Raw genomic sequence first — 22,424 nt, forward strand, 5'->3', positions numbered from 1 at the left:
GTGCTCGTCGCCGCCCTGGCTGCTGGCTGCTGCTGCTGGCCGCCCATCCTCATTCCACAGACTGCACTACCGGTATGCACCTCTGTCTGCACCCACTCAACGATTCGCAGTCCACGTCACGACGCGGCAGTAGCCAGCAGCCAGTGCGCCAGTAGCCAGCGAGCCAGTGCACACGGCAACTGGGCCCGCTGATGATCAAACCGAAACCAGGCTGACCGGCGCCGGGATTGGTGCTGCCAGCCTGACGGCGCGATAGCGATAGACGCTTCTGCTTATCGCCCGTGGCCAATGGCGGCGTGGCGTTGCTCCCGCTGGATCCCGGCCAACGGTGTGTCGCACGCCAGCAGGGGCTGACAGCCTGCACGATTCAGCGAACTGTTGAGGCGGCCAGCCTGCCGTCAGAGAAACCGGACGCTCCATGCGCTCCATGCCCGCCCCCTTCCGCTGCACTTGCAGTCTTGCACTTGCACTTGCACTTGCAGTCTTGCGCTTGGGTACTTGCACTAGCCCGCTTGTCACGCCTTGTCTCCGTGTGCCAGCCGCTGTCACCAAGCTCGCAGCCTCTCCTGAGTGCTGCATGCTCTGCACACTGTACATGACCCCTCGAGCATCACCGTTGCGCACATGATAAAATTGCCAACGGCAGCATGTACTGTTTAGGCAAGGGGCCTGGCCGGGAGGGCTATATTAGAGTCTCCTGTTCCCACATGCCAAATTCGCCGTCCACGGGCGCTTTACAAAGCACACTCTTTGGGATGCAGGCCTAATTTCGCTGCGGGAGCCACTGCTTGAGATCATGCTTGCGTTGATTGTCCAATCTCCTGGCCTTCGTCCGCCGTCGGTCTGTCCTGAACCCGAGTCTCTGTAGCACAGTAGCAGTAGAGGTGCCTCAAGCGCTCGGGCAGCGGCAGTTTCTATAAAGAAGAGGCAAGAGACTGTTGTCAAGCTGCCCGTTTTGCCGCACCTTGCATACATTTGGCAGTGCAGTGACATCCTATCCAACCACCATCAGGAGAGCTCTCTGCTACTAGCACCATGTGGGCACAGAGGGTGCAGCTGAGCTCATTGTGCTCCTCCTGAGTCCTCGGTATTCATCGTCGCCCAGTAGTGCAGTGCATACGCTGTACGCGGTTGCAAGGCGAGAAGAGCCAGTAGCTCAATAACTAACACTCCTCCAATACGGAGCACCATTGGTCGCCTCGCTGCTCCGCCACATCCCGTTTCAGCTGTATGCATGCCAGGTACCAGTGTGTTGCCTCCGTGGGTCGGTGGCCGTGTACTACCCAAACGAGACCGGCAGCAGAACACATCTGTCAAAAACATCGCACGCATCCCGAGCGTGGCGTCGCAACAGCGCTGCCTCTTGTATCAGTTCTGACAGCGCGTGACGCTGCAGCCTCATGTCAAAATTAGCATCATCGATCTGCAAGTGCTGCTGTGGGGCGCGGCGGCGGCCAGTGGGGTTGCAGAAAATTGCGCATACGCGTCGCTGTACCTGCGTCTCAAGCGCGGCGTCGCTCGCTGGCGTCTGTTTTCTTTGCAGAGCTCTTGCAACGCCTGGATATGCTGCGCGCACAACAGCCTGCTAGAACAGCGTCATTGCGCTTCTAGAATTCCGAGACGCAATTAGCAGGCGATCCGGGTGGAGCGCAGCGGGACTCGGGTCAGGAATCCAACTTTATGAAACTGGCCGTATGAAACTGGCCTAGCCTCAGGGGTCGCCTTCGACTTTGCTGATCGGGCTTGGGGAAGCTTGGTCGACCTCTCACTTCTTCACTCAGGCTGCTTCAGTGCTGTTTCCACTGTGCATTTGCTGTTTTACTAGTCACTCTTTACACTCATTCTTATAGCCATTCTTGCAGCCAGCGCCGTTTGCTGTTGCGTCACACTCTTTCACCCCGTTCTGTGCTTTCAAACACTATATTAGACGCGCCGCGACCTCAAGTGCTCGGCGCCTCAACCCAAGCTCTGCCAACACTCGCGACGTTTCTTGGATCTTATTTTCGGACGAATTAACATCACTATGCGGGGCCTCATTGCTGCGACCGCGCTGCTCGCCGGTGTACAAGCCGCCGTTGACCCTATTGTCATCAAGGTACGCCGTTCCACGACAGCGGCAGGCGTTATGCACGTCGCTAACTGCAACGCAGGGCTCCAAGTTCTTCTTCAAGAGCAATGGCACCCAGTTTTTCATGAAGGGTGTTGCTTACCAGCAGGAAGTCAACTCCAACACCACTGCCTCCGATGCTGAGGATCTCAACATCACCGACCCGCTCGCTGACAGCACCTCATGCAAGCGCGACATCGAGTACCTGAAGAAGCTCAAGACCAACACCATCCGTGTCTACGCCATTGACCCTGAGAAGGACCACAAGGACTGCATGAACGCGCTGGCCGATGCTGGTATCTATGTTGTCGCTGATCTGTCGGAGCCCGGCAACTCCATCAACCGTGACGATGCCCAGTGGACCACCACCCTGTACTCCCGCTACACCAGCGTCATCGATGAGCTGATGAAGTACGACAACACCCTCGGTTTCTTCGCCGGTAACGAGGTTTCCAACCAGCCCAACAACACTCTCGCTTCTGCTTTCGTCAAGGCTGCTGTCCGTGACAGCAAGGCTTACATCAAGAGCAAGAACTACCGTGAAGTTGGTGTTGGTTACGCCACCAACGACGATGCTGATATCCGTGAGAACCTCGCCAACTACTTCGACTGCGGTAACAGCGAGGATGCTATCGACTTCTGGGGCTACAACATCTACTCGTGGTGCGGTGACTCTTCGTTCGAGAAGTCCGGCTTCGATGTCCGCACTAAGGAGTTCGAGAAGTACAACGTCCCCGTCTTCTTCGCCGAGTACGGTTGCAACACCCCTCGCCCTCGTCTTTTCACCGAGGTCGGCACTCTCTACAGCGACAAGATGACTGATGTCTGGTCCGGCGGTATCGTCTACATGTACTTCGAGGAGGCCAACGAGTACGGTCTTGCTACCGTCAAGGACGGCAAGGTCACCACCAACAAGGACTTCGACAACCTCGCCAAGCAGATCGCCAAGGTCAACCCCACCGGCGTCAAGATGTCCGACTACACGCCCGCTAACACCGCCGCTGCCACCTGCCCCAAGGTCGCCAATGGCAAGTGGGAGGCCGAGTCCGACCCTCTCCCCCCTACCGCCAACTCCCAGCTCTGCTCCTGCATGATGGAGACACTCAGCTGCACCGTCGCCGACAAGACCACCGAGAAGGACTTTGGCGACATGTTCGGCTACGTCTGCGGCCTCAAGGACGGCGAGTACTGCGCCGGCATCAACCGCAACGTGACCGCCGGCCCCTACGGCGCGTACGGCATGTGCTCCGCCGAGCAGCAGCTCTCCTTCGCCCTCAACGCCTACTCCAAGGCCGTCTCCGGCGGCTGCAGCTTCAAGGGCAAGGCCACCACCAAGCAGGCCACCGCCTCCCCCACCGCCTCCGGCTGCCCCAGTCTCCTCAAGGAGGCCGGCGTCTCTGGCACTGGCTCCGTGACCTCCGCTCCCCAGACCTCCGGTGGCTCTGGCTCCGGCTCCGGCGCCAACTCCACCGGCGCTGCCTCTGGCCTGGCCGTCCCCGCGCTCGGCATGGGCATTGGCCTGTACCTGATCGGCGCTGTTGCGTCCGGCATGGCCATTGTGCTCTTGTAGAGTGTCTAGCTGAGACAGCTGCTGCTGCTGTTGCAGAAAATGGTTTCTTTGTTCTTTTGCATTGCTTGCGATAGAGTGAGTCGAGACGGTGAATATTCCCCTTTGTTGTTAGTGAGCGAGCCGGTGGCACGAGGCCGTGGACAATCCACGAGCCGGTGTAGAGTAATTTTCCTTCCATTGTATACAGAAACGAAGATATAAACATTGCATAACGCTGTCGTCCCTGGTTCTGATTCATAACGCTGTCGTCCTTGTGATTGCCATGTGTGCTGTGCAGTGCGCTGTGTAGCTTGTCTCTCGTGCCAGACCTCGCGCTGTCGCATTCCCATCCCCGTAACCCCAAGCTTCACGCATATCCTAACACCACAATCCCGCTCCCTTCCAACTCATCCCCTCCGCCCGCTAGTCCGCCAGCCCGCCAGCCCGCCAGGCCCCCTCGTCCGCACCCCTGCCGCCGAGCAAAGTAAGACGGGGCTGTGCAACGCGCTACCACGGGCCCGCATACACGACGTCTCCTTTCGGCGACCGAGTAAATCGCGCGTTGGAAGCAGGTACTAGGTATCTAGGTACGTAGACTCTGGAGTCTTCGGGTCAGAATCGTAAGATGTGGAGATGAGGGGCACCGGGGGCAGTATTGGGGTTGGGATTGGAATTGGAAGTGATGTTGAACTTGGGGGCGGTGTGTTTGCAGGGGTTCAAGTCCTAGGCTGGTTGGAGAACAGGTTGTGCGTTGTTGGGCACTCTGGTCTGTGGTGTTGTTGGGAGGGAAGGTTTGCAGATGGTAAGGGTTGCGGGTGCGGGATCACGCGCTGCGTTTGCGGTATGGCAGTTCAAGGTTTGGAAAGATTGCGAATCCGTACAAGATCGCTCGCTGCGTTTGGCGGTATGCCGACTGAAAGCTTGTTAGGATTGCGACTTCGTTGTTGCACACAGATACCTTTGCTCGTGATGATGAACCAAAAACGTGCATATTCGATCCAGAAATCTATAATCTAGTACCGCTCAATCAGCCACTCTCTCCGCTTCGCCTCGTCCATCTTGTCTAACATCTCCTGCTCGTAATCTTTCATCGTTAGATAGTCTCGCACCAGCCCTGACCCCAATGCCTCCTTCAGCTGCCCATCGGCTCTCAGTGCGGAGTACGCTTCATCGAAAGACTTGGGCATCTTCCGCGTAATCCCATACCTCGCTCTGCCCTCGTCGTCGAGCGTCGAAGGGTTGACAGGGAGATCCATCTCCTTGTACGCCGCCTCAGACCCCGACTGCCTCAGCCGGTCCTCCCCCTCTGCCAACCCCACACCACCATGCTCAGCCGCCCCAGGTCCAGCCTGATCATACACCGGACCAGGCACTGGCGGCGCTGCAGACACCGAAGACAAGCCCAACATGCCCGCCGCAACAACCCCCGCAATCACAAAGTACATATTCGCCAGCCCGTCCAGACACCGCACTTCCCAGCGCCCCTCCTCAACCCGCCGCAGCGGACACTCGCGGTTTTGCGTGCCCCACGCAACCCACGACCCGCCGGACCACTGATCATCCGCCACGCGCCCGTAGCTCTGCGCATCCGGCATCGTAAACGCACACAGCGCGGGAAGATGCTTCAGCACACCGCCAACGAAGAAGTCCTTGTCGCGCGCGGGCGGCTGCAGCGAGATATGTGCGTGGGCGGCAGAGCCCGCGCCTTTGGCGCCGAACGGCTTGGGGTGCAGTGTTGCGCGGGCGCCGTGGAGGGCGGCGATTTGCGCGATGACTTGGCGGGTCTGGAGGAGCGTGTCGATGGCGAGGAGGGGGGGCGCGGGCGGCAGGATGAATTCGTACTGGCCGGGCCCGGATTCGGCGTGGAATTGCTGCAGGTCGATGCCCATGGTTGCGAGAGACGTAGCGATTTCGCCGAGCATGGTCGTTTGAAGCCATTGCGTAGGAGTCAGGGTGGACCATGCATGGACATCGGTGACTGGCGCGTAAGTGCTCTGTTTTTGCTCTGAGTTGAACGGATTGATAGGTTTGTCGTGGGAGAGGAAGGTAACCTCGATCTCGAATCCAACCTGAAGAGTGGTGTTATATTTCTCTTGAAGCTCCCTTACGAGGGAATCGAGATTGTTGCGAGGGCAAGAGGGTAGCGGTCGGCCATCTTCAGAGCGCCAGTAGCTCATCACTGTTGCCGCCTTCAGAGGGTCCTTGTCGTGCGCTCGACACAAGGAACGCAGATCCGGTTCGACATAGATTTGTCCTGTAGTGTTGACAACAGGTGTTAGGGCATCATTTTGCAATGTCCCTGTGTTACCTTGAGCGATGCCAATACGCTGGCCTTCATAAATGATACGGGTAAACTCCTTGATAGGCAGGACACGTACTCGCATCGTCGCCATGTAGTCGAGCCACTGCACATACACAAAATTGACACTCGGATTTTGTCTTCTGAAGTCGTCGAAAAGAGCGACATCGTACAGCTGGGAAAACCCTGGCGGTGGACCAGGAGGGGGTTCGTATGGGCTAGCAGATCGCTGGCCAGGTGAGATCTGAGAGTCTGAACGAGACGCGGTACTCCTTCGTGGCGGAGATGGCATGGGAATAGGAGTGATAGGAGGCTGTATTTGTGACTGTGGTCGCGGCTGTGGTTCCTCGACACTCTTTGGATTGAATGTCAGCTGCTTGGGCGGCTCTGGTGGTATATCTGTGAACAGAGCCTCGTAGCGTAATTTATACAGCGCGTTCGAGTTGTTGAACAGGATATCTCTGGTCATACCAATAGCTTGGTTGGTAGTCAGGTCGGTCTTCTCGACGTACTCGATGAGTAGCTATAGTCAAGGTTTAGTGCGATGTGTCAAAGACAGGATACACCAACATACCTCCAGCCACACCTCTCTAAACTGCTTGTTGGCCAGCCAAAATGTCTCCGGAAACCAGTGCCCATCACTTGAATAGAGGAGCTTACTACCCGGCACCAATTCTAGAGCTTGACGCAGGATAGCTTTCTGTCCGTCTCGACTGACCATGGGGAAGACTTCGCCAATGTCTAGGTAGACATGCTTATACACCGTCGCAAGGTATCCAGCTTCACGGGTATACGGATAAGCAGAGTGAAGGATGACGAACGGCACATTCGGATAATTCTCGATGAGGGGTTGGAGGAACGCTGGATTCGACAAGCTCAGATCAATGTCATTGTCGCCGAGTCCAGTGTGTAACTGGAGAGGCTTCGAGAAGTCGTCCGAGCGTCCCACATGATCCGACAAGATCTCGAGGGTCCTCAAAACGAGATAGTCGTTGAGGGCCTTCCGCTCGATCCTGAAGCTGCGCTTGCGGACGCAGCTCTTGACGTAGCGCTCGAATGGATACCCGACTGCTTTCGCAGCGCGCTCATAGTCCTCCTCGACATCGAGTCCGGTCCTGTAGCAGATGACGCTTTTGAATCCGACGACTTCCCGATCGTCGATGGAGTCTTGGATCTTACGTTCGAAATCGTCCATAAAAGTAGTCCAGGTCTTGGTATAGAAATGTGCTTTCCCAAGATCATCCTCGTCTGAGTCTTTGACGATGTCCTCCATTAATCGCTCGGCAACAGTTTCGATACGTACAATACGCTTGCTCGGTGCATCTGTGTACCGGTCATGCCAGTCGTACGGGTGGACCTTTCCAGGTTCCGCGAGGCCGTCATCAATGAGGAGGGCGGTAACACCTTCAAAGCAACGCTGGTTGAGACGTTCATGGTCAGAGTGGAGCCATTCCTCTCTTTGCTCGAGTATTTCTGTCCAGCTGGCGTTTTCATCCAGCTGGTACAGCTCACGCAGCTGTCTTGCTGCTCTGAGATGGGCGAGCGATTTGAATGTATCTCGTAGAGCTCGACCCTGAGCTTCCGAAGTGATGGTCTCGAATGGAATGGTATCCGCGTGTGTTGGCAGAATGAGGTTGTGGGCATGATTGTCGATTATGGGAAAGTGGAGTGCGACATGGCGCAGTTGCTCGATGGAGTAAGTTGGCGAGTTACTCGGCTCCATTTCTCTCGTAGTCCGTCCTCTGCAACGGCGTGTTCAGCCACTTTCGTGTACTGCTTAGTCCTACGATGCTTGTGGATAATCACTAAAATTGTGGGATCAGTCTGGTTGCTGACCGATGACGTCGCTCTGGAAGGCCGTGTGTGCTATTCGACTGCTGTGCAGTGTTATTTTCCTGCGCAAGCCCGTCACGAACAAACTAGATTGCATCACCTGAGCCTACTTGATCGCAAACTGGCGGGACAGGTGGGGTCTTCCAATCACGGTTGGGTCGGAGGGGGAGGAACTGGTGGTGTTCAATGCCTAACTACCTACAGTTAGACAGCTTCACACTTTCGTCAGCCAAACATGATCGAGCAGACGTGTGTGACTTATGTGTTCATTCGTATCTGGAAAGGGTATATCGCTACAAAATCACCAGGCTTGTTCCACAGCCGTAATTTTATCATTCCTCATATCAGGCCCAGTCTTTTCATGGTCCCCACGTGCGCGTGGTCATGCTTGCTCCCACCGACACTTACATAGACCCGCTTAGCACGACCGATGAGATCCCCTCGCCACACGAAGAAGCGCTTCTCTACTTGCGCAGCCACTTCGTTTCCTTCGACTCGCGCCACGAGATGGCATACCCAGATCAAGCGTCTGGCACTGACAAATCGATTCTCTAACAGAGGCCGAGTGATCGAAGAGTGTACAACCGCCTTGGTGAAGAGAGGGCCGATTGGAAGGGAGTTCGATAGCAGGAATTTGTACAGGTAGTAGATGGAACGCCACACTTCGCGATGAGAACGAGTTGTATCTTGAGCATAATGGTGGGCAAGTTGATGTACCAATGCGACGCGCTCCATCAGAGATATATCGGCAGTGAGGTCGCGATAGACGATGGGAAGCGCGTGATTATCTCTGGCGTGAACTAACACGTTGTTGAACTGACGGGTTCCTGACAGAGTAGCGACCTCTTTCGTCCTTGCCGGCAACGCGCAGCCCATACGGCTGAGGACATGGAGCAGCTTCTCGCAAGCCTGTAAGGCAAAAGCCCGCTTCTGTATCTGGCTCTCTGCGAGTTTTGCTGTCGAGGTGTGGAGTACAGCAATCCTGTCCGCAATGAACGAATCGAAATTCATTTGGGTAGACAGCGGAAGCTTCTGTTTGTTCATTGTCTGAAGGCAGCACAGGAGAACGTGCAATCCAGCATGCTTAGCAATAAGTGGCAATGCCAGGTTCAGAAATGCAGTATACTGCTCAGGTTGTGCTTGCATCTGAAGCAGGACGTCTGCAAAGAGTGTTTGAACACGGCGCGGTTCATTGGCCGGTGACAGCATTTGCCCATCAAGGTGTTGATGCAAGAGCAAGGCTTTGACGAAATATTCTGCTGGAACCATGGGTTTCGTGTCGTGATGATACATCGCCTTTGCAAGTGATACCAAGACGGCGTTGAGCAGGGCGTTATCAGTGTTCGCCTTGATATCTACTTGGTGGAGCAGTCGAAACCATTTCTCCAAGCGATATGTATTCAATGAATCAGCAGAGTAATGCTTGCCTCTGGTCGGGTTTACAAGGCGCGAGGTGATGTCGGGTACCAGCGCAAGCAACTGCTGGCGTGGCATGTAAAACAACGCACGCTCTGCACTTGCAAAACTCCCATCTTCATCAGCAGCGCTATCGACCGTTGAGAGAATGACACCTCGGACCTTAGCTGGCTGAGCGAAGTGCGACAGCAATATTTTGTTCTCGACACTTTCGCTCAACTTCAATGCCAGTGCGTTCAGCAACATCGTAGTCGCGGCGGCCACTTCTTTTGAATCGGTGTGCGGAACCTGAAGCCCAGTGTGTTCGATAAGACGCAGCAACATGATATCGTGAGCTTCTGTGGATGATCGCCTGAATTCTCCAGCCATTTCCGCTATGATTCGAAAGATACGACGGCCTGAGGCTCGCTTTGAGGTCAGGTCCAGACAATCCATGAACTCTGCACATTCATTTATGGACTGGAGTGGGTTGACTATGCGAAGTAACCGCCCGTCTTGCCGCAACAGACACTTCAGTACGGGGTCGGCATTGCATCCCGTTTGGCGCACATATTGGAGTACGGCAGTGTAGTATTTCCATAGGAATGGCGTAGCTGGCAAGTGTTGCTCGAAAGCTTCCCTCATTGAGAGACCGTGAAGACCGCCCTGCGGGGCTACGAAGGTAGCCTTGAAGCCCTCCAGACATTGTTCCAAATCATCTGCAACTGAGGTATGCCCATTGGCTTGCGCGTTCGATAGGCTTTGACTGACAGGTTCGAAATCGATAGAGTCTTCATGCGTTTCTGCGGGGGTTCGGAATTGATGTGCGAGGGACAATGGTACGCCGTGCTCGATTGAGCTCACATCAGTAGGTCGTACTTCATCGGACTGGTCATTTACCCCAATTGGAGGGGCTGCGATGTATCAGCATGTTACTTTCTCCCCCAGTAGTACTCGCACAACATACGTATATTCCATAGCGGCGCATCCGTCGGTAGAGATGGCGGTTCGTATCTCCAAGAATGCTGGGGCTTCGAGCGGTAGCCAAACAGCGCTCCAAGGGTGAAAGAAGCCGGGAAGCTCTCCTGTGGGCTGTAGCCAGCTGAAGCTGTCATACGCCGCTTTGCAGCCCTCTTCCTGGCCTCCAATGGCCCAGGGACGCTGCTGCCATGGCGCTTTTGTTGCGGACAGGTGCGGTGGAAAAATCGATTGACGGCCAGCGACAGGACTTCGTCAGGAACCCAGATGTGCTGCGAGGCAGGCGCTTGGAGCGATTGCACTGCTCGCTGGCAGGCAATGGGCGGACGTCGCATCAAGCGCAATACTGGTCATGAGAGCCTCCCATCCCAGCTGCAGTGAGCGTCAGTCGCGTTGCATTGGGACGCGCTAGTGGTACACTGGTCACGTGCGAGGTGCTTGTTGATTATCTAATCGTGTGATTGGCAGGCTTCGAGCTGTCCATCAACCTTGCTCGGGACCCAGCGTACATACTTGGTAATAATTGCGGTCACAAGCAGGGTAGCAGTAGCCAGTGCATGCTGCAGCGTTGTACGTGATCTCTCGACTGCGCAGTGCCACGCAGTCTAAATGATTCAGGGAACTGAAGTCCGAATGATTAAGGGAACACTTTGCCGTAGTTACACGTATATCTCAAGCATTCCAGTGACACCTGCCACGGTTTCTAGAAGCGAACGAATCCATGGCATTATGCACGCTGCACAGGCGGCAAATGTGCGCAAGCGGCCACGGTGGTGCACAGTCGCAGCATTGTACTTATGGCTGGAGAACGGCGTCAGGAGGCGTTGCGGCTGTCTTCAGGAGCAGTTCGGAGGCGCGTGTTCCAAGGCCGAGTATTTATGGCAGCCGACCCACCGCTCACCGGTGCATTTGGACGGTTTGGACAATGTGGACTATTTGAACTATTTGGTTCGCAGGCGCAATCTATCGATTCGCGCAGCATGTGGACGGCGACGCGTCCATCGCAGACGCGGATCAGTGTCCACAGGCGGTCCTGGGTGCTCTTACGCAGCAGCGACTCCATCGCGGAGAACAGTCTCGACCGCCCACTATGCCGCGATGGAGCGACGCTGCAGTGTGCACAAAAACTGCTGGACTGGCAACGTCAGCTGCGGCGGCCGTTAAAAGCAAGCGCTCGCGCTGTGCAGGGGGCCGCGCGGTTGGCCGAGCGTCCAGGACGGCCGGCTTGGACGTGGATGTGGCTTGCAGCGTGAAACGAATTGGCAGCAGGTGTGGAATCGGCGGGAGGTAGCTCCTGCACCACTGCAAGGGACGGGCCAATGGGCGCGCGACAGCAGCAGCAGCAGCCAGGAACCGTGGCGTAGCGCACCGCAGTCGTGCGGTGACGGGCACAACAGCGCGGCGCCGAGCACGCAGCGAGGGCGCTCTTTGTCGTTGTGCGCACAATGGGCGCTGCAGCGCGGCAGCACCAGGGCACAAGGACAGAGAGTCACGCAGCGAGCCACAGAGCACCGCGCACGCAGGGCTGCCAGGGCTGCAGGCTGGCTAGGCACAGAGCAGTCAATCCCCGGTGGGCGGCCCAACAAGGCCAACGGGCCTGCGTGTCCGGCAGCCCGGCCTATCGTGCGCGCCAGGCCGCTTCGGGCGCCCTCTCCTCGTTCCCCCTTCACGGCGGCCCACATCACCGCACGTCCAAGCCTCCTCGCTCCTCTCACCCACCCAAGTCAGTCCTTGTCACCTGCTGCTCGCCATCACACTCGTTTCTGCTCTGTCGTTTGCCCATCACTGCCACTAACTCCAGCGAGCGGCCATCCCTTCCTTTGCCGTCGACGAAATCAAGGGGTAAATCCGAAACTTCATTCCGGGCCTCACTGTCCGCGACCCAACACGCTGCGTTTCGAATCTGGCAGTCGAGGGCATCGTTGAGCGAGTCCACTGCACCGCAGCTGTCAACCGCAGTCCCAAACAACCCACTCTACCCCATACCCGCCCAGCACCCAGCACCCAGCACCGCTGCCATCCACCCGCATCGAGCCGCCTGCGCAGCCAGTGACCACCGCCACTGACCACCGCCATCCGGACGGAGGACAGCCATCCACGCGGCCACACCACCCTCGCGTGCCTGCCTGACGCTCACGTCCCGCCACGTACATCGCAATCTGCACGAGCGACGCTCAGCGCAACACCAAACTCTTCCTGCACCGCCGCCACCCCGACAACACGCCCACAATGGTCTCCTTCTCCTTCACATCTGCTCTTGCAGCCGCAGCCATGCTGATGGTGGCCTCTGCCCAGTCGTCCGACGACTTCTGGAGCACCGTCACAACGCCCTCGGCCATCGCGTCGCCCACCACCACCCTCCCCGCCAGCGCCATGTCGACGATCGGCTGCTTCGAGACGGGCACACCGCTGTCCAACTACGGATTCTATAAATATCAGAGTCCCGGCAACTGCCAGCTGGTCTGCATCGAAAATGGAAAGAACGTGCTTGGCCTCGCAAACGGCGTCGACTGCTGGTGCGGTGACAAGATCCCGGCAAAGGATTGGCAGGTCGACAACTCCACATGCTCCACAACGTGCGGAGGAACTGATAAGGAACTCTGTATGTGACTTGCTGCGCATCAACATCGTGACTTTTAGCTGATACTTAACAGGTGGTGGAGCCAACAAACTCTGGGTCATGCTTACCGGCAACACTCGCAACCAGGTCGAATACTATGATATCCCGGTGGAATCCTCGTCATCTTCAAAGAAGTCGTCGTCGTCTACAGCAGCAGCTACCTCAACAAGCGCTGCTGCCATTGTCTCCGCCACGCCGTCGGCCAGTGCCACTAGCGCTCCAAGCAGCTCGCCCAACACAGCCGGTATCGCCGCAGGTGTCGTCGTCGGCGTAGTCGGTCTTGCTGCTATTATTGGCGGTGTCTGGTTCTTCCTGCGCCGAAGGCGCCAGCACCAGGCAGAGGAGGACTACCGCCGCAACGCAGCCGGCGTGAACGACTTCATCAACGGAGGCAAGACTAGCGCTTCGTCCGTCAACGACTCGCGCATCGACCCCAGCTTCATGGACCGGAGGCAGAGCAATGGCAGTATCGCTGATAACGAGGATTACTCGAGGAGGATATTGAAGGTACGTCGTGATGTCGATGGCGCAAAATAGACCGCAAACTAACGCACGCTTAGGTCACCAATGTATGAGCGCGAACCAAATGACGAGGGCTCCTGGCAGCCTCATCCCGTCAACTTCATTCCGCCAGTACGCATCTCCTTTCACGACCGAATTGGAGTTCTTTTGATGAATACCTCAATACCCCGATACCACCTCGCTAATCCACCTTCTCTTATGTCTCGCATTTGCGGTGCGCGACCACGCTTGACGACGAGAGTAAGAAACCATTCTGCGTTTGAGCCCCTGTGAGGGGCGTTGTCCGTCCCCTAGGAGCAACTGAATACCAACATTTGCCGGGGCCTTTCCTCTGTTATATATCTCCGAAGCTTTTCCGATCACAGCTGGCGTCTTGGGAGTTAGATATGGTCAATCAAATGGGCGATACAGATTTTAGCGGTATCACGATTTGTACCTTTTTCCATTCTCATACATCACGGGTAGCAGTTTTGTCCATGACATTCTCCGTGCTCTTCCCTCTATCCCCACCCGGCGACCCGCCATCTTCTTGAGTTGTCCATTTCAATATAGTGTCTCTTCTTCTCCTCCCTCTCCTCCCCTCCAACACCTCAAAAGTCCATACCTCATCCTGTAGCGTTTGTAGCGTCAATGAAGTGCTCAACACAACATGCAGCCGTCTGCAGCCGTCTCTCCACCTTTACTGCATCATCTCTGACGTAAAATTCTTACTCTAAGATGCCATCTAACGCACGCCAGCAGCCACAGCTCCACACTCTGAACCCTCTCCCAGCTCCAACCCAAGCCGAACCTGACCGGAGAGTGCAAGAAGCGACCCACGTGGCTGGAATTACGATCAGCAGCACCGTGGCTGCGGGCAGCATAAGATCCGCAGCATCCATGACACGCCTCAAACGGCACCTGCAGCTCGCACAAGACGAGCCATCTCACACGCGACACCTCACCCAAGCCCTCTCACACAGCACCTCGCACAAACCCTCCCCCAGCACCCTGCCCGCGAAAACCCTGCGCAGCCGAGCCGTTACCAGTGCCGGCAACCCGGGCAACACGCGCCTGTGCGTCTTGTCGGGGGACGGGGGCGTGTTTCGTGGCGAAGATCGCCGCGGTGCTTTTTTGCGCGACGGGGTGTGGCTGGGTGCGCGTGTCGGGGGCTCCGAAATGAGGATTTGCGAGGGGGTGAGGCGCAGCTGCGCAGGGGCTTTGTGTGGACTATGTATGTTATGTACCCATCACTTGACTGTGCTGTGTAGCCGCAACAAAGTCTACGTGGTTCGTGGGGTCGCTGGTGGTGTAGACGAGGCTGGGCGAAGTGATGTACAAATGCAATGACGGGGTACACGCACTGCGATTGGTATATTCTGTGGGTCGGTAGGAACCCTGTGGGTCGGCGCTGTGGGCTGTGGTCACGGGTAAGGTGCGTTGCGGAATTGTGGACGGAGGATGGTGGGTGGACATGGTTAAGCTTTTGGCCAGAAGGTGACGCATCAAAGCAGTGACAGCATTCTCGGTAATCGTCGAGATCGATGGGTACGTCAACCGGCTGTGCTGTGTGTGGATTTTGTGCGAAGAACGAGTTTTACCCGAACAACCTCAGGAAACGAGTTACATACATAGTATCGCTGTACACTGCAACTCGGAAGACACTCGGTATTCTGTCTGGACTTTCGCCAGCAGTGCTTTTGCTCCCGGGTTGTAGATCACCGATCGTGGTGCTGTCTCGTAACTTGAAGCATCATCTGCATCCTTCGGCGAACTGGTCTATTACATGATATTTCCCCGCGCCCTCTGAGACATGCCATCTGCTTGGGTGACCGCATTGACTGGCCTAGAAGCGACGATGCCCTATGGGTAGATTCTCGCACACGGGGATTGCCACGACAGCCAAGGCGGAGTTGGCAAGAACAGCGGTGAGTATGAGTTCTGGCACGATCAGCGATCACGATTGGATGCGGTTTGCGGTAAATGTTAGTCTCGAGTCTGCTGTACACTAGGTATACAACTGTGTGTAGGACGAGCAAGGATGGAGCATTAATAGGTTCTTAAACAGATAGAATCATTGTATTACTTGTGAACCCTCCGCTTTCGGCCATTGATCACTCCCTCGAACGACGGCATTCGAGCATGGGCATTAGAATTATAGGCCTGTTTCTCGGCTCGCGCCGTAAGCTGCCGCCAAAGCTCGCCGATACCGACGCGTTCCGCCGGGAGCATGCTGTATTGCAGGCTATACAAATTCCTCCGATGAATAGGAGGCACGAACTGACCTGACGCAAGACTCAGAAACACGCTTGGCGATAAGTAGTGCTTCCGAATGCGGGTGCCGAGTTCGAAATATGACTGGAACATAGCACCGAGGGAAAGAGGCACGGACTGTCATTACTCTTTAGTAGTAGTACATGACAATGGTTGTCCGGTTCTAGCATACCTTGAGATGTATGTAGGCGGTTGCTACTGAGTTCAAGCCGTCTTGTGGATTGAGCTTGCCATGCTGTGGATCGTGTAAATCGAAGCAGATACCCCCCGTAGGGCCGTTAGCGTTGCTGGATACGAACACTGAATATATTAACATACCTGGTAGGCGCCGCGAGTCCTTGAGCCTAAGCATTACCGCGAAAAGAGGGAAATGATTCAGACATGCTAAGCCAATCTCAAGCCCAGCTTTAAGTGCAATCACAGCCACTCTTGCGCTCGCGAAGGTCAAGTAGAACACAAAGATCGTTGGCAGCAGAAAGAACTGCAGCGTGAACAGTATCGTGCCCAGAAGGAGCTGGTCGAGGTCATAGTCGCAAGAGTCGATTCGATTCCGAAGTATGTTGCGCTTTTTACCGCGGAAGAGATGGAAGAGCGAGATGATGATGGTCAGCTGCCAGTGGAAGATGCGGGCAGATGCGATGTAGAATGAGTATATGTGCAGGGTGAGCAAAGAGACGATATCTGAGAAGAGGGAGATGGGCATCGTGGCACCAGCGAACGCCGACAAGCCTATCACTTGGATAAGAGCTGGCAGCTGAGGTCGTAGTAAGGACATAACCCCTACATTAGTCAGCTTTATTCGAGTACCATATACGAGACGAGGAACCTACCAGACCAGTATTCGATGACCCAGAGGAACAGGTCACCCAGAAACGCTGCTAGCTCAGTATTGAGCTTCAGACCTCCTGGCGGCGGCCATCCCGTGAGCCAGGAGATCATACGGCGTAAACCCTCGATCGACCAAGTACTAAAAATAGTATCGATCTGAGCAGCAACAGAGGAGGAGTTTTCGATGATATAAGAGCCGAGAGCAATACCCATGATGACATCGTTGGCCACGAGCCACAGGCTGTTGTAGAAGCGTATGTACTCTGGGTGACTGTTCGTGATACTTCCCCAGCTAGCCTTCCTCTTACGCAGCGTGAGATATTGGATCGGCCAGTAGCAGAATTGCTGCAATCGTATGTCGATTTGCTGGGCAGTTGCAGAGATGTCTTTCAAAGCAGGTGCGTCAGGCTTCATTCGCCAATCCAAGACCCGCAGTATGTACTCGGCCGTTATGCGTTGAGCCATCAATCCACAGATGAAGAACTGTGCAGCTATAGGCCACACCCAGACTGTCAATAGATACCACAGGCACTCATACATGTAATCCCACAGGTTGTTCGCTGACTCCACTACTCGCTCGCTGACGCTCAATGCGCGTTTCATGCGCCTGCCAATCATGCCAATGTTCTGCTGTATCAGTGAGTCTAGCTCGGAAGAACAATTGACTTGCTCAATAAGGGTAGGCAATGCAGCTTCCTTGCGTGTGCGTGGGTGAGCGACCACTTTGTGCAGCTTCAACTTCTCGACGAGCATGGCCTTTTTCTTCATCCGCTTTTCCTCATCCGCCTCGTGCTGTGCGATTGCCGTGTCCCAACGCTCGCTGATTCGCTTATCTCCAAGGGCGAGTGCGATCGGTGTCAACGAAAGGTATTGCATGCGTATCGGGTCTGGTCGATCGTAGACGACGACCTGTATAGTCGAGAAAACATCGGAGCAGCAGTGCCATCGCGGCAGGCGGCTTGCAGGGTCGGTATAGGCAGTGAGGAAGTTCTCGTTGAAGTAGCTGGGTGGGGACTTCGGATTGACATCGCCCAGGACACATAGAGAGGAGTGTCCACATCGCGAGAACAGCTCCTTGATGTCATGAGGGCTGTATCGTAATAGCGTCCCTACTACCAGAGCGTTTTCAACTTGACGAGGCTAATTGACGTGAGCTGATCATGCTGCTGGCGTGGCACAGTCCATACGTACCTCGACTTCTTGTAGTACAGACACCACAAAGATGTCTAGCTGCGAGTTCCTAAATCCCACCAGGACACCTGGAAGCGAGTCTGTCGGCGCGTCTGATGGCCAGAATATGCGCATCAACCCATTATGTGCGACCATATCACCATCCTGCTGCCCCGCTAGAAGGACCCTCGACGCTTAAGCTGCTCGCGCGCGGATATACCACCGGCGCCGACCCGTGGGTGCTTTGACAGTCAGTCTTCATCTAATCGCAGTTCACGTAGGCTGCACCGACAAGATCTGTCTCCTCGGTCGCAAGGCGCGCAAAAGGCAGCACAAGCAGAAAGAAGAACAACGACAGGATCGCAAAGCCTTTCGTGACTCTGGCGACAACGCCGTGGTCCCAAGCAAAGATTGCTAGCTCGTAGAGGCGAGTAGTGAGGTCCCAGCGGGCAGTCGAGTATCCTGCTACGAAGATACCGAGCGTGACAATGGAGAATGCGTGCATCTACAGCGTCATGCCAAGCAAGGGTATTGCGGATGTTTGAACGTTGACTGCGTTACGAAGGCGCCTTCGCGTGTTGGTCAGCTTGATTAGAGACACGTGCTGCGGAACGCGGGTGTAGAAAGGGGTGGCGCATTGTTTAGTAGATAGCGCCGTCAATATCACAAGCAACGAGGTGTTGATGGAAGGCGCCCAGCTTCGGCCAATCAGAGCTGCTGTCACCTCCTGCTCGACCGCAAGCCACAGCTGCACTCACCTTTGATCTCCATGCCTCGCGTCGCTATTGTCGCAGTCTTGCGAGCCATTGTCTCCACTTAGACTCAGCCATGATAGTTGTTTGCTGTTTGCTGCGCATCTATCACCTCATCGGCCTGCAGCCTTGAGCGACTTCTCTTCCGCCTCTCTTTTACCTCTCTCCTCCACACGTGCAATTCAAAAAAGCCTCTCGCAGCCAAGCAGCAACCTTTCAAGTTCCAAATCAGTAACATCGCCTGTATTAAGAATGAACTCACCACCGCATCCAAAACAGGAGCCGAACGCCGACCCAACTGTGAACAATATGCAGCCTATTAATGGAGCTGTGGAGGTTGAGGCAGAATCCAGTGGCAAACGAAGCCAGGAAAATAATGGTGACATTGCTCTTGAGAGCGAGCATTCAAGCAAAGATTCCCTTAGAGCAGAGAAGAGAGTTTCTGTTGAGCCCTGCGAACAGTCTGAACCCAAACGAAAACGAGTAAAACAATCTCCTGCCTCATCGTCCACCAACGGCGTCAACACATATGCTGTCAAAGAATCCAGCGAGTCCATCGAACCACCAGAGGTGATCACGAAAGAGACTTGGCAGGGATTTTGTGAGATCGAATCCGAGCCAGCGTTCTTCTCCACTATTCTTCGAGACATGGGCGTGCAGGGCATCAACGTCCAAGAAGTCTTTGCCATGTACCCGGAATTTCTCGAAACCCTACCAAGGCCTATCTACGGCCTCGTCTTACTTTACCGTTACCGTGAAAACGGCTCTTCCGAGCAATTACAGGAGAGTTCGAGTGACGTGTGGTTTGCCAACCAACTTCCAGCCCAGAACAGCTGTGCAACCCTGGCTATGATCAACATCCTCATGAACAACAACGACATCGAGATTGGCGAACATTTGCGGGAATTCAAAGAGTTCACAAAGGATTTCACCCCATATCAACGGGGCGAAGCCATTGCTAGCTTTGACTTTATCAAGAGAATTCACAACTCCTTCGCAAAGGAGATGGACATCTTGGAAGCAGACAAACATCTCTCATACAAAGTCAAGAAAGCCCAAAGTCAATTGAGGGACAAGAAGAGTCGACGAAAGTCTACAGATTCTGCTACCAACGACAGCGCCGAAGATTCCGAGGACAACGCACACCACTTCATCGCATACATCCCGGTGGGCGACGAGGTCTGGATGCTCGACGGTCTCAACGCCCAGCCAATGCATATCGCTAAGTTCGACAAGGAACAAGGCAGAGACTGGGTGGCAGTTGCAGCAGATTCAATACTCGCTATTCTCGCCAGTGGAGGAGACGACTACACCGGCTTTGCCATCATGCCGTCTCCACTCCCATCTCTCCGCAAGCAGGCTTGCCTTGCAACAAATCACGTCCAGCAGACCGAGTCAAGACTCGACGAGACATCTCCAGATTGGAGATCCTCCCTTTTCGACGACGAACCGCCTCGCACACTTCCGCAGACGCTCGGCATCGAAGACCAGCTGCCTAAGTGCCCAGTGCCAGACGCGCTCGCAGAGACCATCGCTAGCGAGGAGACAAAGGACCTGCTCGAGCGGCGCACCAGAGTGCTCAAGGATCTGGAGAGCCTGGCTGAGAACATCAAGGCAGAGATGAGAAGCGAAGCTGAGGACGCACGGAAGGCTGCTCAAGGCCGCTTTGATCACGCGCCTGTGATCAAGTTGTGGGCGGAGATGTTGGCAGAGAATGGGTACCTAGAGCAGAACCTTGACCGGTTCATCGGGGCCAAGAACGGGTCTAAGAAGGCGAAGAAGTGAGGAAGTGGCGGGGATTTTACATGCACATATAGCTCCGAATATACCCAGCAGCGCTGCTTCAATCTTTAGATAAGCAAAATTTATGAGACCCGCTTCTAACATCCTGTCACGATGCAAAGGTATACGAGATCCTCGCACATTGCGTATTGCCCGTATTGCCGTATTGCCCTGGTTCACACATGGCCGGGCGTTCCGGATACCTATCCTATTTTATTGTCAAATCAAAGATCACGCAGACAGCAAACATGGCGCGAATACAGGTTCATCCTCGAATAACGGACAAGTGCCACGCGGTCCTCCGCAGGACTCAGATGTCATATTCATTATCCATGGCGTACCACGCTGATCTATACAGCATGCCTCTTCCGCCCCCCACCCCTCCTCCAATTCCACAGCGCCTCCTGCGCAAACGTCCTTGCAGTAAGATGACCCTTCTCCCTCCCCGCCTCCTCAGTCAATGTCTCAATCACCCTTCCATCTTCAATGCACTTCCACAGCCCCACCGCCATATAGTGACCCACATCGTCATCCTCTGCTATCTCCTCCTCTTCCATATCAGGGTTTTTCGCGATCTTGACGGGACCGTCGGTCTCCTGCTTCGGCTGCTCCACGCCGAACTCGCCCTGTCCCAGCCTGTACAGTATGCGGCCCAGTGTCTGGTAAGCTACGCACCGTTGTGCCGCTACGGCGCTGCGTGCGGTGACTGCGAGCTCGGGGATGGTGTAGCCTGCGGCCTCAGGCGCGTCGGCGTGATGGTGCAGACCCTGGTTAGTGGGGAGTTCGCGCGCGACACTCGGCGCGAGCAACGTGCCTTTGAAGTCGAAGCGCAGCTCTGACGCATTCAGAGCGTTTTGTGAAGGGTGGTACGGAGAGGACTTGTCTGTGGGGTCGACGGGTTTCATCCACTCGACGGTCGATGGGTTGTAGGGTAAGGACGGGAAGTATTTCGTGTGTAGGTTCTCGAGGAAATTGGGATCGTTTGGATCGAGGTCGGGCGGTTGTGGTGTGGGTGCGAAGTGTAACGAGCCGGCGGCTTCTTCTCCGTGTGTATGTGTTGGCTCGGTCGGGGTAGCTTCTGCTCGTGGTGTCGCGACTTCTTCGTCTACCTGCTCTGCGAAAGCTACTTTCTTTGAGCTTGGGGCTTTTGATGTAGGCTCTCTCTTTGTGTCTTGCTCGAATGTCACGGGCTGCGAGGCCTCGAGCTTGTCTTCCGGCCATTGCTGCTGCTCGTTGCTCCCATCGTCTATGTTTGACTCAAACAACCGTCGTTGAATCGCTGACTCCACATCAGATTGCTGTGTGTCTACTGGTTCTTCAGGCTCCTTCACTAGCGGGTGCGACTGCTGGTTGCGTTCAGCGCCGTTACTGGGCCGATTCAGCAATCTCTGTATAAGGGCAGGGTCGAGGTTTGCCATGAGCTCTCTCCGTTCCTCCTCGATTTCTTCCTCAGACATAGCGTCTAATCTTGCCTGGTTCTCCTCGTCTATCGCACGTCTCTCATCGTCGGGATCGAACCTTGCGCGCGGTGGGGGCGCGCTGTGTAGACTCGAAACATCTTGCGCTTTCGGTGCGGTGGTAGGTTGTTGCTCGTTTGCTGCACGCCGTTGTTTGAAGGCAGAAACTCGTGGTGTACGTTTCTTGTGTGCTGGGAAACCCGTTGTATTTGATTTCAACGAGGGCGCCACGGGTGGAGCAGCTGCAGACAGGTCGCGCTCGAGAATGTCGCCGACGAAATCGAATGCGGGCAATGCTGAAGGCTCGGGCTGAGTTTCCTGGTCAGTCTTCTCGACACCTCCAGTCTCAAAGTTCAGAAAGACGCGTTCGCCCTTTTGAAATTCCATGTTGTGCGATCTGAGGGTTTCACGAGACAGTATGACGGAATGTCTAGAAAGTCAACCTTTGGATCTGCAGGGTAGCTGCTAGCGCCTCGGCTGGACTTGCCGCCTCTCAGTCCGACATCGTGAAAGTCTTTTGGTCTAGTCATAGTAACTTGAACATGAAACGTCGGTATTTGAGTACTCGATCCTCAAGATTCGATTCTCAAGATCAGATGAATACGCCATTTTCGAAAGCTAGGAATCAGGAAATGGAATCAAATTGGCACAAATAAAGCGCCTTGAAGGTATCATATAGTGTATGCCAGAGCCAACAAATCTTCAGTGCTCCTGCACAGTGACAAGAGCCTGACCTTTTCCCACCAAACGCCGTCTAATGACCAACATTATTCATCCCTACTCGTGAACAGCAGGTCTCACCGTTCACGCTTGCACAGTAAGGTAGTCCTTGTTCTCAATCGTTACACTCTTGGTCTAGAAAACGGTTAGCTCATTGCG

General features: G+C 55.2%; 10 protein-coding genes across 10 annotated transcripts; 4 read left to right on the forward strand and 6 right to left on the reverse strand.

Annotated features, from left to right (window-relative positions):
* Positions 1-498: 498 nt before the first annotated feature.
* Positions 499-1,036, reverse strand: C7974DRAFT_389855 (uncharacterized protein). Its single transcript, XM_046141412.1, has one exon. It carries the CDS (start codon positions 991-993, stop codon positions 688-690), a length of 306 nt encoding a protein of 101 aa, XP_045998829.1. The 5' UTR covers positions 994-1,036; the 3' UTR covers positions 499-687.
* Positions 1,037-1,757: 721 nt separating this feature from the next.
* C7974DRAFT_144836 (Glucanosyltransferase-domain-containing protein) lies at positions 1,758-4,003 on the forward strand. Its single transcript, XM_046135669.1, has 2 exons — positions 1,758-2,095; positions 2,151-4,003. The coding sequence occupies exons 1-2, from the start codon at positions 2,024-2,026 to the stop codon at positions 3,675-3,677; spliced, it is 1,599 nt and encodes a 532-aa protein (XP_045998830.1). The 5' UTR covers positions 1,758-2,023; the 3' UTR covers positions 3,678-4,003.
* A 611-nt stretch (positions 4,004-4,614) lies between these two features.
* Positions 4,615-7,967, reverse strand: C7974DRAFT_389857 (uncharacterized protein). The gene is made up of 2 exons (XM_046141413.1): positions 6,530-7,967; positions 4,615-6,478 (listed from the first exon to the last, which is right to left on the reverse strand). The coding sequence occupies exons 1-2, from the start codon at positions 7,676-7,678 to the stop codon at positions 4,670-4,672; spliced, it is 2,958 nt and encodes a 985-aa protein (XP_045998831.1). The 5' UTR covers positions 7,679-7,967; the 3' UTR covers positions 4,615-4,669.
* A 61-nt stretch (positions 7,968-8,028) lies between these two features.
* C7974DRAFT_389858 (uncharacterized protein) lies at positions 8,029-10,640 on the reverse strand (the record flags this gene model as incomplete). Its single annotated transcript, XM_046141414.1, has 2 exons — positions 10,151-10,640; positions 8,029-10,097 (listed from the first exon to the last, which is right to left on the reverse strand). Coding segments are annotated over exons 1-2 (2,311 nt in total), but the record flags the coding sequence as incomplete, so codon positions are not given.
* An 864-nt stretch (positions 10,641-11,504) lies between these two features.
* On the forward strand, positions 11,505-12,430 carry C7974DRAFT_144861 (uncharacterized protein). Its single transcript, XM_046135670.1, has one exon. The coding sequence runs from the start codon at positions 11,607-11,609 to the stop codon at positions 12,225-12,227; it is 621 nt and encodes a 206-aa protein (XP_045998833.1). The 5' UTR covers positions 11,505-11,606; the 3' UTR covers positions 12,228-12,430.
* On the forward strand, positions 12,310-13,688 carry C7974DRAFT_144866 (uncharacterized protein). The gene is made up of 3 exons (XM_046135671.1): positions 12,310-12,763; positions 12,816-13,288; positions 13,342-13,688. Exons 1-3 carry the CDS (start codon positions 12,391-12,393, stop codon positions 13,354-13,356), a joined length of 861 nt encoding a protein of 286 aa, XP_045998834.1. The 5' UTR covers positions 12,310-12,390; the 3' UTR covers positions 13,357-13,688.
* A 1,659-nt stretch (positions 13,689-15,347) lies between these two features.
* C7974DRAFT_389864 (N-acetylglucosaminyl transferase component-domain-containing protein) lies at positions 15,348-18,194 on the reverse strand. The gene is made up of 6 exons (XM_046141415.1): positions 17,847-18,194; positions 17,576-17,796; positions 16,387-17,524; positions 15,876-16,336; positions 15,729-15,824; positions 15,348-15,673 (listed from the first exon to the last, which is right to left on the reverse strand). Exons 2-6 carry the CDS (start codon positions 17,708-17,710, stop codon positions 15,365-15,367), a joined length of 2,139 nt encoding a protein of 712 aa, XP_045998835.1. The 5' UTR covers positions 17,711-17,796; positions 17,847-18,194; the 3' UTR covers positions 15,348-15,364.
* Positions 17,817-18,361, reverse strand: C7974DRAFT_411087 (uncharacterized protein; the record flags this gene model as incomplete). Its single annotated transcript, XM_046143523.1, has 3 exons — positions 17,817-18,059; positions 18,116-18,123; positions 18,313-18,361. The coding sequence occupies 3 exons, from the start codon at positions 18,359-18,361 to the stop codon at positions 17,817-17,819; spliced, it is 300 nt and encodes a 99-aa protein (XP_045998836.1).
* On the forward strand, positions 18,327-20,176 carry C7974DRAFT_389865 (ubiquitin carboxyl-terminal hydrolase). The gene has a single exon (XM_046141416.1). The coding sequence runs from the start codon at positions 18,559-18,561 to the stop codon at positions 20,089-20,091; it is 1,533 nt and encodes a 510-aa protein (XP_045998837.1). The 5' UTR covers positions 18,327-18,558; the 3' UTR covers positions 20,092-20,176.
* Positions 20,177-20,196: 20 nt separating this feature from the next.
* C7974DRAFT_389866 (RPAP1-like protein) lies at positions 20,197-21,960 on the reverse strand. The gene has a single exon (XM_046141417.1). It carries the CDS (start codon positions 21,930-21,932, stop codon positions 20,439-20,441), a length of 1,494 nt encoding a protein of 497 aa, XP_045998838.1. The 5' UTR covers positions 21,933-21,960; the 3' UTR covers positions 20,197-20,438.
* Positions 21,961-22,424: the final 464 nt, after the last annotated feature.

This window comes from Boeremia exigua, assembly GCF_020726555.1.
Source record: "Boeremia exigua strain MPI-SDFR-AT-0100 chromosome Unknown C7974scaffold_4, whole genome shotgun sequence".
Classification (NCBI taxonomy): Eukaryota; Fungi; Ascomycota; class Dothideomycetes; order Pleosporales; family Didymellaceae; genus Boeremia; species Boeremia exigua.